We start from the raw sequence: 14,301 nt of genomic DNA, 5'->3' as shown, positions 1-14,301 counted from the left end.
ATAAGGGTGTGTTTCCGGGAAAAAAAAAATCAAATTTAAGGGCTTATATTTTTTGGAATTGTATATTTTCAATTTTTTTTAGATTTAAATGTTAAGGAGGAATTTTATATTCATTTTGTAGCAGAAAAATTAAGAAATTATTTCAGAAAAAAATACTATGTATTTTCTCTACAATAAAAATTTATTTATGAAAATAAGGTTAGTCAAATGAACATTACTCCCTCCGTTCCTTTTTATTAGTCGTTTTGATTTTGTGCGCGTAATTTGAGGTGTACAAAAACATACTTTTATGTATTATTTTTCAAATTTTCTTTTTCTGAATAAAAGTTTAACATCTATATTTTTGTTGAGAAAAAAATTTTTGAAAAATAATGGGTGAATACGTTTTTTTTGCACATCAAAACACGTGCAAAAAATGAAAATGACTAATATAAAGGAACGGAGGGAGCAGTTGATAACGGTAGTATTTTTTGTGAGTAAAAACGCCAAGACAGAAAAAAAAAAAAAAAAAAGGGAAAGGAAAAGGAAACACGCAGGAAGGTTCGTTCCGTGAAACGATAAATCAAAAGGAAAGGCAGTGATCGATCCACAGATCTCTCTATCTCTGTCGCCACGTACATTCAATAACAATACAACCCGTATAATAATTTATAAACACACACATTATTTGGATCAATCATAGTTACAATCCATCGATTCAGATCTAAAGCTTCTTCATTTCTTGATCGATCATCATGTCTTCTACTGCATTCAGTGGCGATGAAACCGCCCCCTTCTTCGGCTTTCTCGGCGCTGCTGCTGCTCTTGTCTTCTCATGTAATCATCATCTCACTGCCCCTGATCCACATATAATTTTGTGTATTTTGGAATTGAATATAATAATTATCTGATTGTTTGAATTACGGTTGTGATGTGGTGTTGTAGGTATGGGAGCGGCGTACGGAACGGCGAAGAGTGGCGTTGGAGTGGCGTCGATGGGGGTGATGAGGCCGGAATTGGTGATGAAGTCGATTGTGCCGGTGGTTATGGCTGGTGTGTTGGGAATTTACGGTTTGATTATTGCGGTTATTATTAGTACTGGAATTAATCCCAAGGCCAAGTCGTATTATTTGTTTGATGGCTATGCTCATCTTTCGTCCGGTCTTGCTTGCGGTCTGGCGGGTCTTTCTGCTGGTATGGCTATTGGGATTGTTGGTGATGCCGGTGTTAGGTAATCTTCGATTACATTTCTACTTGTATATAGTAGATGTTTTCGTCATATTTGTGTTCAAGAATGTGTGTTTTTAATTCGATTATATGTGTTGGAATTGCTGATCATACATATATATATATGGATACTGAAGTGCTGCTATCTATCCTTGATTCCTATGTTTCTCTACTAGTTATATTTAGTAAAAATGTTTTTGATCGTTTTATTGTCGGCGTATGTATGTTTTTGATTCGGTTATTTGTCTAGGAATGCTGCTATAGGAGTTGATTGTATACTGAATTTTCATACTCTAGTGTGGCTTGGAAAACTCTCTGTGATAAGCCAAAAAGGATTGTATACTGAATTATCATACTCTAGTGTGGCTTGGAAAACTCTCTGTGATAAGCCAAAAAGGATGTATGTTGGTTTATCCGCCCACCGTGGGGCTCGAACCCACGACCACAAGGTTAAGAGCCTTGCGCTCTACCAACTGAGCTAGACGGGCTGGTGGGTTGGTTTAGTGTTGGAATAGATAAATAGTAGGGATTCAACTTGCAACTTTTACTGGAATTGAATTATTGACAACGAGTATAGAGAAGGGAGAAAGTGAATATCTGAAAGGAAAGCGAGTACCTACTTAATCAGATAATTCAAAAGGATAAGCGCCCACCGTGGGGCTCGAACCCACGACCACAAGGTTAAGAGCCTTGCGCTCTACCAACTGAGCTAGACGGGCTGGTTGGTGGGTAATTGATTACTTAAATATTAGGGATTTAATGGACAATTATTACATGAGATTAGAACCAACAAGTAGAAAGAAGGAAGAAAGTGAAGTCTTTGTTTTAAAAGGAATGCAGGGTAAGGCACCTGGATAATCATAACATACCAAAAAAGAATAGATGTCACGATATGAATGGGCTACAGTGCTAGGTGGTTTAACATACTCTTTCCAGATATTTGTCTATCATTTTTGTAAAAGCATATTAGAACGAAATCTTTATGTTGTTGGGAAGACGTGCTCTTGTTCTCCCCATCGTACAAAGATTTCCTCAATCTCCCAGAAAACTTGAAAGAAATAAGTTATACGGAGTATTGTTTTGCTTGTGTTGTTTTTATAAGTCTATGAATTCATTTAGAGGAATATGGATACTATTTTCCGTGTATTGGCTTGTTAATATATGTGTTGTTATGCTATCATGTTAAGGTATGCTGTACTTATATTGTTGCTCTATCTTACAGAGCTAATGCTCAGCAGCCAAAGCTTTTTGTCGGAATGATTCTTATCCTCATTTTTGCCGAGGCTTTGGCTCTCTATGGGCTTATTGTCGGCATCATCCTCTCATCCAGGGCTGGTCAGTCTAGAGCTGATTAAACGAGCCAACTATTTGCGAGCAAGCTGGGTTGTAGTAGTGCTACAAATTTCCTCGATGATACAGTTGGATTTAAGCAGAGATGTATTTTGTTGGCAGCGACTGCTTGAACTCCCTTCTAGCTTTTGAGGCTTGTGGAAGTCTTATTCGGGATATTTACATTAATGGTGTTTATATGTTAAATTATTTGGATGATGTCACTTTCTTAAGCCATATATAAATCAAACTGATGATGCCCGTTTCTTATGAAGACATATTTTACTGTTGCCTTTGGGCATAGTTTATATTTTTGTACTTTGCATTTAGCAGTTTTATTACTGTTGCCTTTGGGCATATTCTGTTGAAGAACCATAATTCTAATAGTACTTCATATCTTACAGAGAGCTTAAAAGTTAAATAAGTTCTATTATAAGCTCCTGATTGTTTCGTAGGAGCTTGCTCCTACTTCTGTTTTTTCTTGACTCGTTTGTGTAAATAAGTAGAAGTATTTCTAAGAGAATGCTAGCTTTTTTTTCCCAGAGTTTCTACTTCTTTTCTAAAAAATTTATTAACTTATTTACTTCTCACTTTTAATCCATTTCTTTATTCTAAACAAGAAGTCACTTTTTTAAGCTCGTTCAGAAGATACTTTTTTTGTATAATGTTTAAGACTCCAAGTGGTACTCAAATGATGTTCCAAACAATTTTGATGATTCGTGTTCAAAAATTACCCTAACGCTGGGAATTTGAAAGGTTTTGCATATTTGATTGAATTTTTGAACTCTAATAAGCAAATAACGAAGAATCTCATGTTTTCGGTGATTTGAAAGGTTTTACATGTTTGATTGAGTCTTTGGACTCCAATAAGCGAATAACGAGGTGGATAATGAAGAATCTCATCTTCTCTCATGTTCCATCTCTCCATAATTATAAGAAGATCGGAAAAAAAATTCTCTCTTGTATAATAATAAGAATACCAGAAAAAAAGCAAAAAATTCTTAAATAGTGAGAACAAGTCTAAAAATTATCCTAAACGATTTCAAAACTCAAATATTGGGAATGTAAATATCCTATCTTTCAGTAATAACAAATATTGAAGAAAAAATTAAAGTGTAAAATAATAAAAAAAAATATTGAAGAAAAGCAGAAAATTCTTAAATTATAAGAGCAAGTCCGAGATCTATCTAAACAAGCAATCTGATGTAGGGAAATGTAATCACGAAGTGTCATACGGTTTCCTAAATGATTAGATAGTTCTCAAATTTGTCGGTCAATAACCACTATCCATCCTCTATTTTTTTGACATAAAGAATTATCTAGATTATCATTATTTTATAATTTCTATATATTTAATTCTTATGATTTTACTCTTACTTGTTCAAATATAAAGTTATAATAATAAAACAAAATAAATTATTATAATCCTTTATTTTATGAGTACCGCTAAGTATTCTTAATTATATCTAAAATTTTCTCTCAAACAAATTGACCGATAAATATTTGATTGTAATTGAATAGTTAATATGCATACATGAATTCCAATCATTACAAGCGTGGATGGAACCAATCATATATCACTAACAAAAAATGAAAACAAATTTTGAGAACAAATCTTAAAATACCTGATATATACAAGCCCCTGATGGAACCATATAATTAACTTAAAGGTCCTGGTCCCTTAACACACACTTCCAGCCATCGAATCTATATTTCAAAGATCCAAATTAAAACTTCATTTTTTAAGTATCCACTATAATTTTCCGCGTACAGGGAAAGTTCCTGTCCGCGGACCCTTAAAATACATATCTGATGGTAATGGAGCCCTTAACACACACTTTCAAGACCATCGAATCTATATTTCAAAATTCCAGATTAAAACTTCATTTTTTTAAGTATCCGCTATAATTTTTCGCGTACAGGGAAAGTTTCTGTCCGCGGACCCTTGAAATACATATTTGATGGTAATGGAGCTGTTAGATAAAGTCTCTCACAATCAGTTGTCAGGACCAAAACCCTTAACTTAAATGCAAAATATATAATGCACGAAACAGAAATATATCTCCATTAATTACATTTACAGAATTACAGGACATTGCTAGGGTTTCTCTAGATATTTTTGTTCATCACAGTCCATGTTGAAGTCCAATAATGCACTGAACAAAACAGAAGCACTTTAAAACCAAAACTAATACATACAGGGACCATACATACAGACGAATACATTGTGCAAGGTTTCACTTTAATATTTTATCACTTGACAAACATCATTTCTTCATTTCCACTCCCATGGAAGCTCTGAGGCACCTAAACATCCCCACATACACAAGAGCCCTCCTTCCCCATCCACCCACAACTAAAAGAGCCACCAAGTTGTTCACTATAACCAACACCACAAACAACACTAATAGCTTCTCAGCCAGCAAATGGGCTGATAGACTCCTCTCAGACTTTCAATTTCTCCCTTCTTCCACTTCAAGTTCCAACCTTTTAGAGCATTCCCCACCCTCTCTTCCATACCCACCAAAACCCTCTTCACCTGAACGCAATGTGTCAATCCCCATTGATTTTTATAGAGTTCTTGGGGCTGAAACACACTTTCTTGCTGATGGGATTAGAAGGGCTTATGAAGCCAGGGTTTCTAAGCAACCCCAATTTGGGTTTAGTGAAAATGCTTTGATTAGTAGAAGACAGATTCTTGAAGCTGCTTGTGAGACTTTGGTTAACCCTAGGTCTAAAAGAGAGTATAATCAAAGCCTTGTAGAGGATGAGTTTGATACTATTATTACTCAAGTCCCATTTGATAATGTAATATATATGTTTAATTGATGGTGTGGATTGGGTGTTTTGAATAATTGTTGATGATGGGTTTCTAAAAGTTTGAATTTTTTTGTAGGTTCCAGGAGCATTGTGCTTGTTGCAAGAAGTGGGGGAGTCTGAAGTTGTTTTACAAGTTGGTGAGAGTTTGCTAAGGGAAAGGCTGGGGAAATCATTCAAGCAAGATGTGGTCTTAGCTATGTCACTTGCTTATGTTGACTTCTCGAGGGATGCTATGGCTTTATCGCCACCGGATTATGTAAGGGGTTGTGAGTATCTTGAGAGGGCATTGAAATTGTTGCAGGTTGGATTTTCTCTCTCTATATCTTTGTAATGCTAAATGTAGTCAATCTATATTGCTTTTTAAGCCCCTGTTGCAGACACAATTGAGAAATCAGATAGTTAATGTTGTAGTCTTTGTTAATTATGCAGTTGTAGTGCCAATGACATTCAGTTGTTTCCACCGACCAGTGTGATGTCAAACCCTTGCACACTTCGGATACTAATTTTGTTGTGACTGTTCTTACATGTCAGTACCTTCTCCTAGCCTCATGAATAATGTTTTATGCTACAAAGCTTTAAGTGTAAATGGTCAAACGTGACCACCTTTTTTTTTTTGCTAAATCAAACATGACTACCTTTTGTCGTCGTGTTTGTATTGGATGTTGACAGTTCTTAAATTTTCGAGCTCAGTTTGTTGATATTCTTCCTGGTAATTATTATGGGTTTAGGTGGTTTAAATACTGAACAAAAGATATAGTGGTATGGTTATCAATTCAGTTTGTAACAATCTAGCTTTCTCATCTACCTTACCTGCATATGCTTCCTTGAATTTGAGCATGAAAGTCAAAATGTTAAAATGATGTCTCTAATGAATTTACAAGAATAGATTATTTGTGTATCTTCATGCAGGAGGAGGGTGCAAGTAGTCTTGCGCCAGATTTACAAGCACAGATTGATGAGACACTGGAAGAGATCAACCCACGCTATGTTTTGGAACTCTTAGCTCTTCCACTTGGTGAAGAGTACCGGACAAAGAGAGCCGAGGGCCTTCAAGGTGTTCGCAACATTTTGTGGGCTGTAGGAGGCGGTGGGGCTACTGCCGTCTCTGGGGGATTTACCCGTGAAGATTTTATGAATGAAGCCTTCTTATCAATGACAGCAGCTGAGCAGGTAATTATAGAGTTAATTGTGGTTTCTATTCTATGTTGCGAATTTAGCCTCATTTATCTGTATGTATATATTATTTTCACATTCCCCTCACCAGCTTTTCTTTTCTTTCCTGTTTAAGGTTGATCTATTTGTTGCTACACCAAGTAATATACCAGCACAGAGCTTCGAAGTTTATGGAGTTGCGCTCGCACTTGTGGCTCAAGCATTTACCAGCAAAAAGCCTCACCTCATACGAGATGCTGATAACCTGTTTCTACAACTTCAGCAAACTAAGGTAACAGCTCTGGGGAACTCTATGTCTGTCTATAATGATGGAGAAAATAGCGAGATTGACTTTGCACTGGAGAGAGGTATTTGTTCCCTTCTTGTGGGGGAAGTTGACGAGTGCTGCAGGTGTTTGGGTTTGGATAATGAGAACTCAGCTTATAGAGACCCGTCCATAATTAAGTTCGTTACTGAAAATTCTACAGTTGACGAGGAAAATGATCTCCTTCCTGGACTTTGTAAGCTATTGGAAACGTGGTTGATGGAAGTGGTCTTTCCAAGATTTAGGGAAACCAATGATATTGTATTCAAACTTGGAGATTATTATGATGATCCTAGTGTCCTTCGATATTTAGAAAGGCTGGAGAGAGTAGGTGCTTCACCATTAGCTGCTGCAGCAGCCATAGCACGAATTGGAGCTGAAGCTACTGCAGTGTTCGACAATGTTAAGATCAGTGCAATTCAAGCATTGAAGAAAGTATTTCCACTTGGCCCTGAGGAGGCAACCGTGAGACGTCAAGGTTATGATGAGGCAAGCAGGTCCGAAATTGCAGTTGAGTTGGATGAGTATGGCCGTCAACTCTATCCAGATGTTTCCGCCGATATAGTCATTAATGCCGAGGAAGATAGACCCTATGATTTACTGGAACAGGAAATGATTACCCACAAAATCAAAGATGCCAGTGTAAAGATTATGGTTGCTGGGGTAGTAGTTGGATTTCTAACTTTAGCTGGCCTGAAGTATCTCCCATTTAGGAACAGATATGTAGTTTCACCTGTGGATGAAGGTTCTGCAGTGGCTTCTGATGTCATCAATGTGGGTATGATCCATTTAATTTCTTATTACAAGTATCTAATATTCATGTGAAACTTTTTATGGGAGCACTTAAATGACTTATTTGGTCTCTTTTCAATATACCACCCTTGTCTTTTCCATTATTCCCATATTTTTAGTCTACACCAACTTCAAGGACAGCCTGTTTAAATGCTCAAGTTTTTTTCAAAATTTCCGCTGGTGAAGTTTCTCTTGCTTTTATATTTGTCTTTTTTTATAATTTCCCTGTTAGTAAGAGGGATGGGCATTCTGCCAAGGTAAGAGGCTCTTACCATCAGCTATTTCTCTCTGCCACAAATTCAGACCTTACACAGACTCTTGGGTTTTCGAATTATGATGCGTTTTTTTAAATTACAGCTCTTGTTGCATCTTTCGGGTGCAGCAACGTTCCTAGAAACACAAAGAGGTTACTCTAGGTCACATATGTTGAAATTTATTCCTCTACAGCCTAGTTTCTTGTGTGGAGTTTGCAGTTCCTAGTGAATGTTTTTTGTTAGTTTCATATCGTTAGAGAAGGTAAATGCCTTCAAGATCATATAATATATTTATTATTTACTACTAAAACAAAGCAAGTGCATAATAATCTCGCTTGCCGTTACATTTCTTTATTCCTTTACTAGAATCCTTAAGACATAGAAACATTCTGCAAGTTGAAATACAAATTCTATTTGCAGGTTCTTCCACAGATGAAATTTTAGAAGAAGTGCCCAAGATGGATGCAAGATTAGCTGAAAGTCTGGTGCGTAAATGGCAGAGTATCAAGTCCCAGGCTCTTGGGTCTAACCATTTCCTTGGGAATTTGTCCGAGGTTAGCAATCATTATACAGATAGCATTTTTGGCCAACCCCCCCCCCCCCCCCCCCCCCCCCACACACACACACACACAAAACTTGGTTCATTGATTGTTTTGCTATCTTCATATATGCTTTGAGTTCCTTGAGCTTAAAAAGGAGTATGATTTAGTGAAATTTCCAGTTTAGTTTCTCCATCTTTGTACATAGCTGGTCTGACTACGAATAGTGATATATCAGGTGTTAGATGGCCAGATGTTCAAGATCTGGGAAGATCGTGCAATTGAAATCGCAATAAATGGTTGGTCCTGGGACTACTCACTTACAAACCTTAACATTGATAGTGTGACAATCTCACTAGATGGGCGGCGTGCTATTATAGAAGCAACTCTCGAAGAGTCTGCACAGCTAATTGATGCAACCCATCCGGAAAACAACGACGCTTACAATACATCTTACACGATGAGGTATGAAATGGCATGCTCGCCTTCAGGATGGAAAATAACAGAAGGAGCTGTACTAAAATCATGAATGGGCATGAGGAGGTCATGAGTGTAGTTTTTGATGTGTATATGATCGATGCTTGTCATAGTTTGTAGTTAACTAACACTGACGTCTCTATTGAACTTGTAAAGTTTATTGAAAGTTTGATCCTCACAAGGGTTCATACATTTAATGTATTAGTCGAGACCTACATGGCTGTAAGCTGGGAAAATTGTGAAAGTTTTTTTTCAGGCAACAATCTTTCTTCATAATCTTGTGAAATGCTGAAGTGCGCCGTGCTGTTCTAGATCTGCAATCATAGCATTCCATGACAATGAGAAGACAAAAGACATGGTAATAATTATACAGAAAGCATCCTATAAAATATGCAGCATGCATAATTATTAGTGCACTTGAAGCTGAAAGGCTGGAAACAAAACTAGATCGTAAAACTTATGAATGGAGCAAAATGTTATAGCTGTTGCATGTGCTGAAGAATTACATGTTCCTAAATCAGGTCAGGTGATTTAGGAGCATGTAATAGTTTAGTTTAGGTATAGCAAAATGATAGGCTGTTTCGTAAATACATGGACTAATATAGATCTTACCCAACAATCCGTTGTAGTCTAGTTGGTCAGGATACTCGGCTCTCACCTGAGAGACCCGGGTTCAAGTCCCGGCAACGGAAATAATTTTTTTTTACTCATGTGATTAGTACGTGCTGATTTAGAAGATAATAACTAAAGTTTAAGTAACATCAACTTTGAATGTCTTCGGTTTCCAGTGAAAGAACGTACCTAAAAATCTCCTAATACAGCGAGAAGAAACGCAAGTTAATTAGAGATCCCACAAGTTGTGATGACACTAACTTCGTAGTTCATGCAACAATCATGACTTCATCCAACAAGCATGACCCAGAATTCCTGTTGAATCTGTTTGAGCAGTAGTCCACATCACATATATATCTGATGAATCGCCAAAATTCATTTTCCGAGTGTCTCTTCCATGAGTCACAAGCTGCCTACCTCGAGTCTTAGGGCGGTAATGAACATGTTATGCATGACCACGGTCCTTATAATAATGGTGCTGATGCCAGGCACATCCATGGTTGCCGAAACAACAGGGACAGCAACAAAATCAGAATCATCAGTGCCATCACCACCACCGGTATCTCAAACTGAACAAAGAGCGGAAATGGTTGCAGCTGCAGTTGAGGTCAGTGATTATGGGATATGGGATCCAGCACCTTATACACCATTTTATGGCCGAGATGGTGGAAGTCGAATTCCACATGGGAAAGTTTAGTAGTAGTCTGTTATATATCCATATGATGAAGATCAATGCAAATATAAAGTGGGTATGAAACCTGATACCATTCTTTAAGTAGAAATTTCAAAATTGTAGCAACATCTTTACTGACGACTAAGATAATTTCACACAAATTTAAACGAATAGTTGCCATTCAATAAGTCTCCAAGTAAAAATTTCAAAATTCTGTTGCCAAGTCATCAACTACTAACATAATTTCCCCACAAATTTAAAAGAGTAGGTTATAGTGCCCACCACATCTTTGTTTTTAAGCAAATGAACCATCTATCATTTTCAATTGAATAGAAAGAGGTTGTAACAGGAACCGTAGTTGATTTGTGCAAGTGAAAGGAGTAGAAACTAACCTCCACGTTGCAACAAATTTAGTGGACTATAGGGAAAGTTGTTCTTACAAGTGGATAGCACGCACACAATGACATGCTTAACCATCTAACCAACTACTTCATTGATATATGAAATTATTAGCACATTAAGTGCTAAATTTACTTGCACTATAGATAGAGGGGACCATAAACAGAATACTCGAAAATTAAATTATTGCAGAGTTTCGAACAAAATATATACCAGAGACATTGAGTGAAGTTATATAGCGGGTTTGCCGTGCTTCTTTTAAACATCTACGGCTTATAACTTATAAGTCACAAACAGTATCCGTATGTAATGAATTATAAACAAATTTCTGATTTATAAATCTAAATCTAAAAAATTGAAAATCCTACCTTTTTTTATTTTTGAAATTTGATTTTGCAAATATATAGAGGATTATTTTCAAAGATAATTTATGTTAATTTATTACTATATTAATAACTTTTTTTTTTGAAACAATATATTAATAACTTTTAAATTCAATAATTTATAAGCAACAAAAGATATATCCAAATACATAAAATAAAAGTTAAACAATGGGTTAATCGCATCGCAATACCCATTTTACATAATACTATCCACTGAAATACTCCCTCCGTTTGAAATATAGGTCGCTTGATTTTTTTCCACGTATTTTTAAATTTTTTGACCGCATGTTTTAAAATAAAATTTGAATAATAATATCAATCATATATTTTTATTCAAAAAAATTAAAATTTCAAAAATAATAATTTTTAACAAGCAGTCAAAGGACGCGTGCAAAAAAATCAAACGAATTACTTCATTCGTCCCAAAAAGATTGATATGCTTTGACTTTCACGGAGATTAAGAAAAATGTAGTAAAAGAAATTAAATTAGTTGAAAAGTTGGTAAAGTCATGGGACCCATTAAAATTTTAATACTCCCTCCGTCCCTATTTATCTGTCCACTTTGCAAGTAAAAATTTGTCCCTATTTATCTGTCCATTTATACTTTCAAAACTCATTTAATGATAGTTTTTCAAATATATCTCCATAATTTCAATTTTCTAGGCTTGACTTATTTAAAACTTGGTTGAATTCATGTTTTCAAGACATAAAGTAGGGGTATCCCACCATTTTCAAGATATTAATTAGAGGTATTTAATGAAAAAGTTCATAGCATCAATTATTCATTGGTATGTGTGTTTTTTTTCAAAATGGACAGATAAAAAGGGACGGAGGGAGTAATAAATTTGAGATAGTGGAGGAAAGTAGTGGGTGTAATAGTGTTTATGTTATTACAGAATAGAAATAGTGGAAGAAGTAGCGGGTGTAATAGTGAAAAGTAGTGTTAAAAATAGTAAGTGTAATAGGTTCATTCTTTTTGAAACGTCCCAAAAAAGAATAAGTGTCAATTAAATTGGGACGGAGGGAGTATATTTTAAGAGCAAGTCTAAGAGTGTCCTAATTCATGCCCCAAATATAATATAAAATATTATGTCTTAGTAATTTAGGACATACTTTACTAACTTGAACTCCAACAATGTGCTTTATTCTCACACTATGTTTAATATTTTATTATTAAAGACTCTCTTTCATCATTTAAGTATAATATAAAAGTAGAGAGAGAAAGAGAGTGTGATGAGAATTTATAATAAAATATTGAATAGGGCAAGGTGAGATGTGCCCCAAAAATAGGGCTTAGGGAGGTTGTCCTAGTAATATAAAGCATCACTAGGATATTGTTGAATCAAGTTTTTTGAACAATTGTCCTAAATTATAACTTAGGACATGAGATAGGCATCTCTTGGACTTGCTCTAAAGAGGCTTGCCTTGTTCTGACACTGAAAACCTCATATTCACCGGAAGTACGACGAAAGCCAAAGAAATTGCGGCTATCAGCAGCGTCGTTGTACGTCTTGTCTTGTCTTTTACTTGTCTTCTCTCCCGTTTCATCTCCACATAATTTCCATGTATTCTTGTCTCCTCTCCTTCCCTTGCTTTCTTCCTTCCTCCACTTCGGATAGCTTCTTGCAAGATTCTCAGACTCGTCTTCCCACTCAAGCACAAACCGTCCATATCATGCAATTGTAACCGCACTCCGCTTAACACGACTAATTTTCCGCAATCACTCCATTTAAGCATGGCTGTTAATCTCGTCTCTACAAACTCAGGCATGATCACGGCGAATTTTATCTCTACATCACCATCGATCCAGTGTGATCTCACGGATACTGGTCTTCGGCTCGATATGTTGGCTGCCCGCTTCTGAGTTGGGTCGATTATAATCCAACTCAGTGTTATGTTTTCTCTCAAATCTTGCATAAATGTTGCCTCGTCATCTTCACAACTTTCAGTAATATTACTTAATAATTGCTTCTTGTCAGCAAAAGCTTCGACCTCAAAACAAGAATCCATAAAATTTTGAGTACTAGTATCCGTGACATTGACCTCTGAGCACAAAATTTGGTTTCTGTATCTTAAATCCACGGCAGATATAAATTCATTAGGCCTCTGCAGCGGAGTAGTATCGCGGCAGTGGCTATCGCCTTTTTCAAAGTGTAAGGTACGAAACGAGTCGGAGAAAAACGAAGCATGACCGGCCGGAAAGGCTGCCAGAGCGTTTCTGACTAGTGGATGGTTTGTGGAGGCCCATGTGGAGTTGCATATTTGAGTCCAGAATTTATCGTCACTGCACACTGCATGAAAGTGGTGCGAAGTGAGGGCCATGGAGGCTACAGATGCAACGTCGATTCGGGTTAAGATGTGTCTGGTGATGATTTGTGGATGGATATCGGTAATTTGTGTATTTTTTTCTGAAACAGGGGAGGAGATGTTGCTCCACCCCATTTTGGAGTAGTGGAGAATAGCTGCAGGGCAGTTGGATGAATAATTCAATATATAGGCACAGCTATATCACTTGCTATACTGATTATTCAAGTATTTAAACACCAGATTAACTGTACTGCCTACCTTTATTAAAAAACAAAACACTGTACTGCCTAGGCCTGTAAATGGATCGGATATCCGATCCGATCCGACCCGATCCGTTGTTAAATAAATGGATATGGATTCTTATTGAAAAATCCGATCTGCTAATAATCCGATCCGATAATAATCCGGTCAGATAAAGAATGGATATGAATATGGTCAAATCCGATCTGTTAACGATCCGATCCGATCCATACTTATTATATTTATATATTTTATATTATATTATATTATAATATAATATATTATATTAATATAATACATATATACAAAATAAGAATTTCTAAAAATACAAGACAGAATGTCATGTTTTCTTATAACCGATTAGTCGCTCCTAAGTCTTGACCGGACTCTCACTCTTATTCCGGTTAATCTAATAATCACTCTTGTGTAGAGTGAGTATTAACACAAGAGAGCTAAACTCTTCCACTAAACACCTACTCAATCACCTAGTTCTGTATTTAGGATATATTTATTAATTTTAATCCTTATTAATAGAGCAGACCATAATTTGCTTTCCTCCAAAAGTATTAAGCAACTTACTTATTTATTTTTTTTATTTACTTGATACATTCTATGTTGAATGTTTTATAGGAACAATCAACAAAATTTTTCAGTTGCATTTTTATTAATAACATGAAACTCCAGACTTTACTTTACTGCTTTATTAGTTCTTTTTTGTGCGTGTTACGTTAAAATTCATGAATTAATATAGTTAGAAAATATTACTTTTTTTTGTATGGAGGGTTAAAAAATT

The 14,301-nt window shown here is 35.9% G+C and overlaps 3 protein-coding genes, 1 long non-coding RNA gene and 3 other non-coding genes across 8 annotated transcripts; 3 read left to right on the top strand and 4 right to left on the bottom strand.

The window, feature by feature from the left end:
• Positions 1-509: 509 nt before the first annotated feature.
• On the top strand, positions 510-2,853 carry LOC108224078 (V-type proton ATPase 16 kDa proteolipid subunit). The gene is made up of 3 exons (XM_017398629.2): positions 510-816; positions 925-1,210; positions 2,429-2,853. Exons 1-3 carry the CDS (start codon positions 735-737, stop codon positions 2,559-2,561), a joined length of 501 nt encoding a protein of 166 aa, XP_017254118.1. The 5' UTR covers positions 510-734; the 3' UTR covers positions 2,562-2,853.
• On the bottom strand, positions 1,622-1,694 carry TRNAK-CUU (transfer RNA lysine (anticodon CUU)). Its single transcript has one exon. It is a non-coding gene; the product is annotated as a tRNA-Lys (tRNA).
• Positions 1,853-1,925, bottom strand: TRNAK-CUU (transfer RNA lysine (anticodon CUU)). The gene has a single exon. It is a non-coding gene; the product is annotated as a tRNA-Lys (tRNA).
• A 1,881-nt stretch (positions 2,854-4,734) lies between the features above and the next one.
• On the top strand, positions 4,735-9,149 carry LOC108223369 (protein ACCUMULATION AND REPLICATION OF CHLOROPLASTS 6, chloroplastic). Of its 2 annotated transcripts, none has more exons than XR_010292093.1 (6): positions 4,735-5,343; positions 5,432-5,656; positions 6,265-6,525; positions 6,644-7,606; positions 8,299-8,432; positions 8,656-8,838. XR_010292093.1 is itself a non-coding variant. In XM_017397576.2 (6 exons), exons 1-6 carry the CDS (start codon positions 4,825-4,827, stop codon positions 8,944-8,946), a joined length of 2,397 nt encoding a protein of 798 aa, XP_017253065.1. In that variant the 5' UTR covers positions 4,736-4,824; the 3' UTR covers positions 8,947-9,149. The 2 variants fall into 2 exon arrangements, 1 of the variants encoding a protein (XP_017253065.1); XM_017397576.2 differs by having other exon boundaries at positions 4,736-5,343; positions 6,644-7,610; positions 8,656-9,149.
• Positions 9,031-10,959, bottom strand: LOC135152693 (uncharacterized). Its single transcript, XR_010292094.1, has 2 exons — positions 9,507-10,959; positions 9,031-9,208 (listed from the first exon to the last, which is right to left on the bottom strand). It is a non-coding gene; the product is annotated as an uncharacterized LOC135152693 (long non-coding RNA).
• TRNAE-CUC (transfer RNA glutamic acid (anticodon CUC)) lies at positions 9,514-9,586 on the top strand. Its single transcript has one exon. It is a non-coding gene; the product is annotated as a tRNA-Glu (tRNA).
• A 1,412-nt stretch (positions 10,960-12,371) lies between the features above and the next one.
• On the bottom strand, positions 12,372-13,283 carry LOC135152816 (F-box protein At3g44326-like). The gene has a single exon (XM_064093926.1). The coding sequence runs from the start codon at positions 13,281-13,283 to the stop codon at positions 12,372-12,374; it is 912 nt and encodes a 303-aa protein (XP_063949996.1).
• Positions 13,284-14,301: the final 1,018 nt, after the last annotated feature.

This window comes from Daucus carota, chromosome 5 (genome assembly GCF_001625215.2).
Source record: "Daucus carota subsp. sativus chromosome 5, DH1 v3.0, whole genome shotgun sequence".
Classification (NCBI taxonomy): Eukaryota; Viridiplantae; Streptophyta; class Magnoliopsida; order Apiales; family Apiaceae; genus Daucus; species Daucus carota.
This window is presented reverse-complemented; position numbering and strand designations above follow the sequence as displayed.